We start from the raw sequence: 10,982 nt of genomic DNA, 5'->3' as shown, positions 1-10,982 counted from the left end.
CATTTTGTAAATTAAATTGTTCCATAACATTGACTCATTTGTTCGTGATATGGTTTTTATTATTTATCCTATACAATCAAATGTTTTTTTGTAATATTTTGTTCGTTGTATATTATTATTTGTTCGTTATGTTTAATTTTTTGTTCACAGAAATAATTATTTATTCGTGTTGTCAAATTATTTGTTCCCAGGATCCGAAGTTAATTATTTGTTATTATAGGAAATGAATTTTGAAAATATCATCCAAGCATAGGCAAGTGTGGTCTTGTTTTGAAGATCTTGTTATAAGAAAAATAATGGTGCGATTTAAATTTAATTTAGATACTTGATTGAATACTTATAACTTTTTAATTTTGAATTTGCTTGCATGTTGGTGATATCGTTTTTATTGTCTTTTTCTGCATGCATGCAAATAAGATTTTTCCTAATTTAGATGACACCGCAACACTCAAACAATTAAATGGGCCGATTCTTTTTTTTCTACGTGCAGATAAACAATCTCTCTTCTATTTAGATAGCACCATATCAATCAAATAATTAAAGGCCGGCCTAATAAAATCATCCGCTTTCAGGTGATAGTTTATCGAACTGTCAGCTTCAGCGACACGCCGACACATAATCCGCCCTCCAACGCGGCAACAACGCCCGTCTCGTCCCGTTGCCTGACGCGCCTCTCCATTGGCCGGGGCCCTGACAAGGACAGAACGCGCGGCGGGCCGCCCGCCGTGGCACGGGCCTACGGAGCCCGGACGTACCGGATCCCGTCGCGAGTAGGGGGGGACCTTTGACCGCGAGCTGGACCTCCGACCTGCGGGCCCCGGCGAAGGCAGCGCGCGGCGCGGCGCGCGAGGACATGCCTGGACCGGCCGTACTGCTCTCCTCCGGGACGTATGGAAACGGCACGCCCCCTTTTTTCACGGTAACGGGGTAACGTACCCTGCTTTCTTTGGGCAGTGGCGTACTAAGTGTGCTGCTAAAAATGCAGGTATGCTGGTTTGGAGTGTATTCATGGTGTGCATTGAGATGCTGCTAAAAATGATGAGGAGGTGGTTGGCAAAACGGCGTGTCAGTCTTAGGCAGTGGCTGGACAGTGAACCGAAAACTGCTTGGGAATACGCCGTTATAGGATTTTTTTATGTGAACCCGGAGTACACTTCATTTTGCACCGAGAGCCTGAAGAAATGTGAATACATTTTTTTTGAAAAAAAAGGGAAAGCATGGGCTTATGAGAGAAAAATAAGGAAAAAGAAAATATGCTTACAAAACAAGTGGAGAGTCAGCGAAAGAATTCAACTAATAGGGAAAAAAGCTAGCGCGTTGTCATGTCGGAAATTCAAAGACCGGAGAATAACGTCTAACCATTTCCACTTTAATGATAGGAGAAAATTCAACGTAATATTAGTAGTCGTCGGTTCAGTTGTAACGGTTCAATGAAACCACACCAAGTACATTCGTTTTCAAACACCGTAAATAACGAATTGGGTCCAAAGTAACACGCAAATGTATCGCTAGATAATTATCTTCACATAATTAAGTTTCACCCATAACGGCTCAATGAAACTACACTAAGCATGTTCAATGGGATCACACCAAGTATCAGCAAATGTGAATCGTAGGGTGTCAAAATTTGACATGATTAGAGTGAACATGTGCGGGATGGGCGTGCACAACATTTCTTTTTAAAACTAAAGGAAAATACGACGTAATCTCTGTTTAATTGCAACGGCTTGATAAAAGTAGCACCAAGCAGGCATGCTATTTTTTTTCAAAGAAAAACCATTAGATAACCGATGTCCATTCCATGTGAATGCGTGTTCCATGTGAACTAAGCGGTGATAGGTCATGACCTGATGAGAGCGAACACACGTGGAGGTATAATTTCTCGGCATGTGCGGATAAGCGTGTCCAACACTCTTAACAGTTTTGACACATCAAAATTAAATTGGATATCAATAAAAAACCAAGTGCCACAAGGCAAAATATATGCTTAGCACATACAAGTCTGGAACGTTGTTTTCAGGAACCTTCTATTACAATTGGAAAGTGAGAGAAAACCAAATTCTCATACTAGAAGAGATCCAGTTGTGAATTCGCAACAAGTAGTCTGCGATCAATAGTTTATCAATACAATGCCTAGTCAACAGTTTCGCACGATCTCGGACCTGTGCTTCAGTGAATGGTACGGAATATGGATTTCTAACTTAATGGTGGTAATGTACCATTCCATTCTTTATACGCTGACTCGAATAAAAATCCATTGGATGGCATACTAGTAGAAAGTCCCGTCAATGCAAGAAGTGCAAAAATTGTTGTTGTGACCATAGTGAAAGATAATTATGGGAACATAAGTATCGATTACGTGACGATAGCACTTTCTCTTGCTTCCTCCCTATAAACCTGTGAAACGATAAAAGCAGAAACATCTTTAACAAAGAAAAAAAAAGGAGAAACGGATTTTCTCGATAAGCCCTTCGAAAAACGACACAGGCTTCGATTGCTCCAAGTGATCTCTGGGGACAAGCGTACGAGGACCGCGTCCACGAAAATCCCCAGCCCCGCGTCACGCCGACGTCATCTGCCGCTCCCGGAGTCCCGCTAGCCGTAAACCCGTCGCACTCGGCTCGAACCAAACACCCCAGCGCAGGGCCAAGTGCTCCCCCGCCGACACGCGGGCCCTCAATCCCCAGCCCCACCCGTCAGTAGAGTTACGCGGATAGCGCGGAGTAACTTTTGATCTCGCTTGGGCGGATAACCAGTGGAACAATTTTGGGTCGGGGACTCCACACGCAAGCATCGCCAAGGATTAAAAAACCCCCGAGCTGAGAAAAACACCGGTAAAAAAGGACAGGAGGGGGAGGGGGGAAAAAACAGGAGAGAGAAATCTCTCGCTCCCCGTCGTAGAGGAGCGGTGCCGGTGGCCGAGCTGTCGCGGGCGGCGTCGGCGGCAGCTGAGCCTGAGCGAGCTCCTCGCGGGCGTGGCCACCTCGGGGGACGCCGTGGGGCCTGCGCGCGCGCGGCTCGGCCGGCGGGATGGCGGCGCCGGCGCTGCGGTGGTGGTGGTGGGCGGCGGCGGCGGTCCTGTTGCTGGTGGCCGGCCTGAGCCGCCGGGTCGTCGCCAACACGGAGGGTACGCCACTGCTCTATGCAATCTGCGGGTCATATATTTTCTTCCGGGTTTTTGTTGAGTAGCGCGCGGCGAGCGAGTTCTCTTCCGTTTCTGTGCGAGCGAGGGGAGATAATGGCTGGAAATCCGGGGAGGGGAGATGAGCAGAAATCCGGCGCGTGTTTCCATCCGGCAAGCCTCTGCTCATGGGCAGGGGCTGGACTGGGGGATGGATGACGAGCCAGTAGCGCTCTCATTTTCGCCGCTTTGACTGATTGCTTTTGGGGGGGGGGGGGGGGGGGGGGGGGTTGGTGGCCCGGTTTGTCTCTCGTAGCGTTTTGTCATTTTCTTCTCCGTGGCGACGTCTGTATGTATGATAGGAGTTCGTTCCGTTGCATCCGGGAAAGGCCGGCTGCGCAAACCTGGAAGGGAATTCGTTCTGGGATAAGTGCGGGTCTTTACACAGAAACGGAGTAGATTCTGCTCTCTACTCAAGTCGCGTCTGGAACTATTTTAGGCCTCGTTGTTCCTGCAAAGGGACTTTTGTGTTCTCAACGAATTATGAATGGGCAGGAAGGACTGTACGGCTCTGTCAAAATTGTTGTTTGGGATGTTTTTACTATGAAGGTGCATATGCAGAGATTCCTTTTTGTGTTGCAAAACTTTGGTCTTTTAGTCATTATCAGAGTAAACTTTCAGTCCATTTCACCATGGAGTCTAAGGTTCTGTTTAGATCCCAAATTTTTACACCCAAAAACATCACATCGAATATTTGGACACATGCATGGAGTACTAAATGAAGTCTATTTATAAAACTTTTTGCACGGATGGGTTGTAAATCGCGAGACGAATCTAATGAGCCTACTTCTTCATCCATGATTGCAACAGTGATGCTACAGTAATCATTTGCTAATTATGGCTTACTTATAGATTAAGTAGGCTCATTAGATTCGTCTCGCGATTTACAACCCATCCATGCAAAAAGTTTTGTAAATAGACTTCATTTAGTACTTCTAAATGGCAAGATTCCGTTTCCAAAATTTTTTGGGAGAGGAACTAAACACGGCCTAAACTGATTTGATTGATTCTATTATTTGGCTAAAGGTGGTACAGTAGTACTCATGAAAGCTGGAGGAAACAAAATCTGAACTTCTTGTGGTTTGGGGTGGGAGGAGGGAATATCACCTTAAATTGTTTGTTATTGTAGATATGAACTGATATATTAATGGTAAGTTGTTAGGGAACAATCTGTACTTGCTATTTAGATAAATTTGTTCTGTTTAGAATGAACTGAAATGACATAATGATACGTTGAATGTGTGCGTTACTTTCTTAAATTGTGCGTGCTGTGCACGTGCAGATTAATTGCTTAGAATCGGTATGTACAGTCAAATCATTACACATTGTTATTGAGAGTTTTTGCATTCTTTTTTCTAGTACACGCATGGGGAGAAACTGTGCTGTTTTAAATGCTAGCGATTTTGATGATACTACAAAATTAATTGAGCCGTTATAAGTTGTGATTTGTAATTACCACTCTAGGTGCGAGTCATTTTGCACGTCGAATCCATCCATGTTCCTTATTTGATATGGATTTTCTACCTATTGAAAAAATGTATTTGTTGCCTAAATAAGAGATGTACATAAACCCGAGTAATGACAAAGCGCTTGACCACATAAAAAAGCATTAATATTTAATGGTATGTTAATGAAAAGTCTATGTATCCTCTTAAATATCTAATGGGTAGATTATTGCTTACTGTGATGATACCTCACTTGCAGGTGATGCTCTATACAGTCTACGCCAAAGCCTGAAAGATACTAACAATGTGCTTCAGAGTTGGGATCCTACTTTGGTGAATCCATGTACATGGTTCCATGTTACTTGTAACCCTGATAACAGTGTCATCAGGCTGTAAGTTGACAAAAAGATTGTCTTGTTTACTTTCTGTATAAGGTAAAACAGCAATCATTTTAGATATTGACTGTTGCCCCTTTTTTTGCCAGTGATCTTGGAAATGCACAACTAGCAGGTCCATTGGTGCCACAGCTTGGGCAATTGAAAAATATGCAATATCTGTAAGTTTCCACATCCATGATTTTTGTAATTGTGTTAATAGTTTTACATGCCATAGGTGCATCCTTCAATCCCAATATTGACGTAGTGTAACAGCTTTTTCCCCCCTTTGGAGCTTCTGAAATATGCATCCATGCTTTTGGGTGCATTTTGTATTTATGTATCCTTTTGTTTTATTCTTGCCAATGCCCACTTCTCATACTATTTCCTACTTATACTGTTTGCCAATAGATGTTGTACCCTCCAGTACCTTTCTTTGTGTTCAATTTATGATTAACCACTTTTGTCATTTTGCTACAGGGAACTTTACAGTAACAACATAAGTGGGCCAATACCGCCTGAACTGGGGAACTTAACTAACTTAGTCAGTTTGGATCTGTACCTCAACAACTTCACTGGCGATATTCCTGATACCTTGGGGCAACTATTGAAGCTGCGGTTTCTGTAAGTTCATTCCATTGTCCTGGTAACAGAAATGTCACAATACATGTGGCGCTGTACATTAATATTTTTTTGGCCCTAGTAGTATAAGTTGTCTGATTTTTGTTGAGGCCATGATTTCTCCGAAAATAAGCTTATCTATTGGAACGATTGTAACATTTTTTTTTCCGGATGTCTTCTTGCAAGGACAGCCGTCTTAATAACAACAGCCTTTCTGGTCAAATTCCAAAAACCTTGACTGCTATCACCACTCTTCAAGTTCTGTAAGTTGCCTGTTGCTCTGTCATACATCGTTACAGCCATTCAGGATGTTAGATAACGACAAATGTGTTTCGACAACCTTGCAGGGATCTTTCAAATAACAATCTCTCAGGAGAGGTGCCGTCAACTGGCTCATTTTCACTCTTTACCCCTATAAGGTAATCTCTGGATGAATTTGAATGCTTAACTTCATCCTCTGATGCACCTCTCCTACAGGTTCCAGAGAAAAACCTGTGTCTTCTGATGTTGATGATTCTTACCTTTTTTTTTTGTCACAGTTTTGCTAACAACCCAAATCTATGTGGCCCTGGTACTACAAAGCCTTGTCCTGGGGCTCCTCCTTTTTCTCCACCCCCTCCATACAATCCCCCAACACCAACTTCATCAAAAGGTGATCGTCTGTAGCTTTATATTGTGTCATATCATACTCCTGTTTGAGATATATATAAGTGGAAAACACTCACATGATCACGATTGTACTTGAGATATACTAACTGGGTCAATTCCATTCCCTCAGGTGCGTCTAGCACTGGAGCAATTGCTGGAGGTGCTGCGGCTGGCGCTGCATTACTGTTTGCTATACCTGCCATTGCATTTGCATTTTGGCGTAGGCGTAAACCTGAAGAGCATTTCTTTGATGTCCCTGGTCAGTATTATATACCACAGTGTGGTTCCATGGTTCTTGTCATCTGTGCCATTCAGTTCATTGATATGGTCTCCTTTCCATCAGCTGAGGAGGATCCAGAAGTTCACCTTGGACAACTTAAGAGGTTCTCACTCAGAGAGCTTCAAGTTGCTACAGATAATTTTAGCAATAGGAACGTACTAGGAAGGGGCGGTTTCGGGAAGGTGTATAAAGGGAGACTGACAGATGGTTCATTGGTAGCGGTGAAGAGATTAAAGGAGGAACGCACACCAGGAGGAGAGCTCCAGTTCCAAACAGAAGTTGAACTGATTAGCATGGCAGTTCACAAGAATCTGCTTCGGCTCCGTGGATTCTGCATGACACCTACAGAGCGATTGCTGGTCTATCCATACATGGCGAATGGAAGCGTTGCGTCCCGCCTCCGAGGTAAATTATTCTTTCCCACTGCTTAAACATTTCTTCTGCATTTAGCTGCTGAGGGCGAACCCGTCAAGGTGAACTGTTACATTTGAATGTTTCATTTCGTTTGTATGGTCGTAGCTTAGGTTGGGTTGCTTCTGATTTCATTGACGGTCCTCGAATTCGCAGAACGCGGGCCGAATGACCCGCCTCTTGAATGGGAAACAAGGGCCAGGATCGCGCTGGGATCCGCCAGAGGTCTCTCTTACCTGCACGACCACTGCGACCCCAAGATCATCCACCGCGACGTGAAGGCCGCCAACATCCTGTTGGACGAGAGCTTCGAAGCGGTCGTGGGCGACTTCGGCCTCGCCAGGCTCATGGACTACAAGGACACCCACGTGACGACGGCTGTCCGTGGGACGATCGGCCACATTGCGCCTGAGTACCTTTCCACCGGCAAGTCCTCCGAGAAGACGGACGTCTTCGGCTATGGGATCATGCTCCTGGAGCTCATCACCGGACAGAGGGCCTTCGATCTCGCCCGCCTCGCGAACGACGACGACGTGATGCTGCTTGACTGGGTAAGCACTGATAAGCGCCCACCTTCCGTTGCCTGATACTTGCGCATCAATTTGCGGCTTGGAGATCTGAAACCGGAAGAACCTGCTGGTTGTGTGGGTTGCAGGTGAAGGGCCTGCTGAAGGAGAAGAAGCTGGAGCAACTGGTGGACCCGGACCTGCAGGGCGGGTACACGGACGAGGAGGTGGAGTCGCTGATCCAGGTGGCGCTGCTGTGCACGCAGGGGTCCCCGATGGAGCGGCCCAAGATGTCGGAGGTGGTGCGGATGCTGGAGGGCGACGGGCTGGCGGAGCGGTGGGAGGAGTGGCAGAAGGTGGAGGTGGTCCGGCAGGAGGCGGAGCGCGCCCCGCGCCACAACGACTGGATCGTCGACTCCACCTACAACCTCAACGCCGTCGAGCTGTCCGGCCCGAGGTAGAGGACCCCCCGAGGGGATCGATCGATCGATCGGGCTCCTCTCCGATCGTGGCCGGCTAGCTTTGAGACTCGAGAGGGCCGCGTCTCGCCGCGAGGAATGAAATCCTCGCCTGTTCATATGACAGGTTTGTTGGTCCTGATGTGATGGCTGGCAAAGTTGTAGGTGATGAAAATGGTTCGCACCTGTCCTCACCTGACCGCAGTAAGTTTTGTTTTAATGGTTAGAATTCTGAACAGTATGACACAAGCCTCTGTCGAGCACATCAGTACCGGTGGTGGTGGCAAAAAATTGCGAGACGTGGTGGTGGTGGCTGCGTGCTCTGGGCCAGGGCGTCTGGGCGTCACGCAGAGCCGGGTGACGCGCGTACGGACCGACGGGCCGCGCCGTGCCGTGACCCTGCCGCTCTGGGCGCGCTCAATCATGCACGTCTGCCAGGCCTCTGTGCTCGCCTGCCGGGTCCAGCCTAAACAATTCCACCGCCACTGCACATCTATACTGTGCGCTGCTCAGGCCTACTACTTCTGAGCGTGCTCGACTTGGCCTTCACATTCCCCGTGAGGTCGGGCGGGCTCGGCCGGAAGCGCAGCGCGTGGTCTTCCCGGAAGCGGACCAGGCAAACAATCCACAACCAACAAACCATTCACCAGTGTCACACAGACAAACACAGCAGCTACTAGTTCGTATACACACAACACAGGAGAGTGTTTTGGCATCACATGACAGTTCACAAACGATGCGGCGCGGAAAGGTACACGGGAATCCTGCCCGGTCTGGGAGACGACCAGCTAGACGGCTAGAGGGAGGGGACGCGGAAGAACCTGCCGCGGCACATGCAGCGGTGGGCGACGGGGCACGACTCGGAGGCCTCCTGCGCGCACCGGAAGCTTACCATGACGCGCCGACACGGGGAGCACGGCCCGCACGCGTGCGCGCAGTCCGGCAGCCGCGACCCCGCCGCCCCCGCCCCCGCGCGCCGCGCCTCCGCCCACGGCAGCTCCTCGCGCTGATCCGCCGCCGGCCGGCCTCCCTCCTCCTCCTCCTCCCCCGACGGCGACGCTGCTGTCCACTCCGGTCCGTCGGTTCTCCTGCCTGAACCGGCAGCGGCAGCCGGTGCTGCGGCGGCCTCGCCGTGCACGCCTCCACCGCCACCGGCCGGAGGTGACGCGCCTGCGCCGTGCACGCAAGGAAAAGCAGATGAACAATCGTCAGGCTGTCACGTGACGCGTCAGTGCGTGCGTGCCTACATTGTGCATGCCCTACGACGCCTTGCTCGATGGGGGCGACCTTTTCCAAATATGGAAACATGAAATTAAGCGTAAAAAAACCGCTACAGCTAAAGTTGCTGAACAACACAGATCCGGTCCCGATCAACTTACGTGGCGTCGTCGTCCTGATGACGCCGTCGGCAACGCGCGCCCACGACGGCGAGCCCATGAGCAGCAGGAGCACGAGCACCAGCGCCGTCGGGGTCGTCGGAGCCCGTAGGCGCGAGCTGGAGTACTCCCTCGTGCACGTGCTCATCATCTCCCTGCTTCCTACTAGCTCGATCCGTTCGAGGAGGAGGACAAGTAGGCGATGTGTTTGCCGAGGCGAGGACAAATAGGTACGAGTTGCTCGGAGAGAGGCGGCTCTGCTCTCGTGCGCACTATATACGCAGCAGAATCCGGCGTGGCGTGCGCGTTAAATAACTGGACGCGTGGCGCGGGGCGGGGCGGGGCGCTCACAGGATCCCCGGCCGGTTGGGGCCTTGGGGGGATTCACAGGAAAGTCCTTGCGCCCAGGTCCAGCCAAAGATCGATCACCCACCGGGACACGAAGGCGAAGACGAGGACCCCGACGCCGGCAGCGACGAGGAGGGGAGGGGACGACGTGGCGGCGGCGGAGTAGATGTGCTCGTGTGATCGGCGCGCGCGCAGCACGCATGCGTGCGAGGGAGAAGCAATGGCGTCGCTGGTTCGTATTTATGGCCGGCGCCGGCTGGGCTCGGCAGCTAGCGACGCAGTTATTATGGCGTCGTCGTCGCAGACTCGCATGCACCAGCTAGCGGGCGGAGGGCGTGATGGTGAGCCAGCGAGGCGCTCCCTCCTTCGATTCCCGTGGATGCAGTGCAGACGACGCAGCAGCAGCACAGTACAGAAAAATATTCCGCTGTCAGCACGGACTGGTTTGGTTAATGAGCGAGCCACCAGTCAAGGCGAGTCACTCGACCGGCGGCATGAATGCATCTGCAGCTGCTTCCATGGACATGCTGGACCCGGACCGGCTCGTAGCTAGGAGACTAGGACGCCTTGCCCGTCTGCAACTCTGCACCGTGCGCGCCTAGTAGTATTTCTTGAGGGGCCGTTTAGTTCCCAAAAATTTTCACCTCCCTTTTGAAACACATGTATGAAGCACTAAATGTAATTAAATAATAAAACTAATTACACAGTTTGGATGTACACGACGAGACGAATCTTTTGAGCCTAATTAGGGCATGATTACCCATAAGTGCTACAGTAACCCATATGTGCTAATGATGCGGTCCAAGGCTTCAAAAGATTCGTCTTGCGGTTTCCAAGTGAGTTCTGAAATTAGTTTTTAAATTAGTGTTCGAAAAGCCCACCCGACATCTGGTCAAACATTGATGGGACACCCAAAAATTTTCGTTTTTGGAACTAAACGCACCCTGCCCGCTGCTGTTAACTAAACGCACCCACATGTGCTTCGGCCTTGGGGGCCTCAACAAGCGAACCTGCCCGCTGCTGTTAACGAGAAAAACCGTTGCGGCAGTTGCAGCGTCTTCAAAGCTTGTAAAGCGTCCTTGCCTACCACCACCCTTTTTGCCTCGATGGAATAATTAACCCCGAACATCCGGACGAGGGAGGGATGCAGAGGATTGCAGCTCACCGAATCAACATGCTCCTCGACTCTTGGATTTATTTTAACTCAAAATACTAATACAGACACTTTTAGTGTTTAATCCGGTTGTGAATTGTGATACACATACTCTATGTGCTTTTCTATCCTTATTAGCAAATACTAACCTATCAACCCGTGATCATATATGGACTAATTA

General features: G+C 49.1%; 2 protein-coding genes across 2 annotated transcripts; one reads left to right on the top strand and one right to left on the bottom strand.

Moving 5' to 3' along the window:
- The first annotated feature begins 2,846 nt into the window (after positions 1-2,846).
- On the top strand, positions 2,847-8,173 carry LOC120642278 (LRR receptor kinase SERK2). The gene is made up of 11 exons (XM_039918736.1): positions 2,847-3,127; positions 4,886-5,018; positions 5,111-5,182; positions 5,481-5,624; positions 5,813-5,884; positions 5,969-6,040; positions 6,161-6,273; positions 6,400-6,528; positions 6,613-6,954; positions 7,117-7,511; positions 7,616-8,173. The coding sequence occupies exons 1-11, from the start codon at positions 3,031-3,033 to the stop codon at positions 7,925-7,927; spliced, it is 1,881 nt and encodes a 626-aa protein (XP_039774670.1). The 5' UTR covers positions 2,847-3,030; the 3' UTR covers positions 7,928-8,173.
- Positions 8,174-8,576: 403 nt separating this feature from the next.
- On the bottom strand, positions 8,577-9,666 carry LOC120642277. Its single transcript, XM_039918735.1, has 2 exons — positions 9,304-9,666; positions 8,577-9,094 (listed from the first exon to the last, which is right to left on the bottom strand). Exons 1-2 carry the CDS (start codon positions 9,449-9,451, stop codon positions 8,721-8,723), a joined length of 522 nt encoding a protein of 173 aa, XP_039774669.1. The 5' UTR covers positions 9,452-9,666; the 3' UTR covers positions 8,577-8,720.
- Between the last annotated feature and the right edge of the window lie 1,316 nt (positions 9,667-10,982).

Source organism: Panicum virgatum, chromosome 7K, assembly GCF_016808335.1.
Source record: "Panicum virgatum strain AP13 chromosome 7K, P.virgatum_v5, whole genome shotgun sequence".
In the NCBI taxonomy this organism is placed as follows: domain Eukaryota; kingdom Viridiplantae; phylum Streptophyta; class Magnoliopsida; order Poales; family Poaceae; genus Panicum; species Panicum virgatum.
Note: the sequence above shows the minus strand (reverse complement) of the source record. Positions and strands in the feature narration are given on the sequence as shown.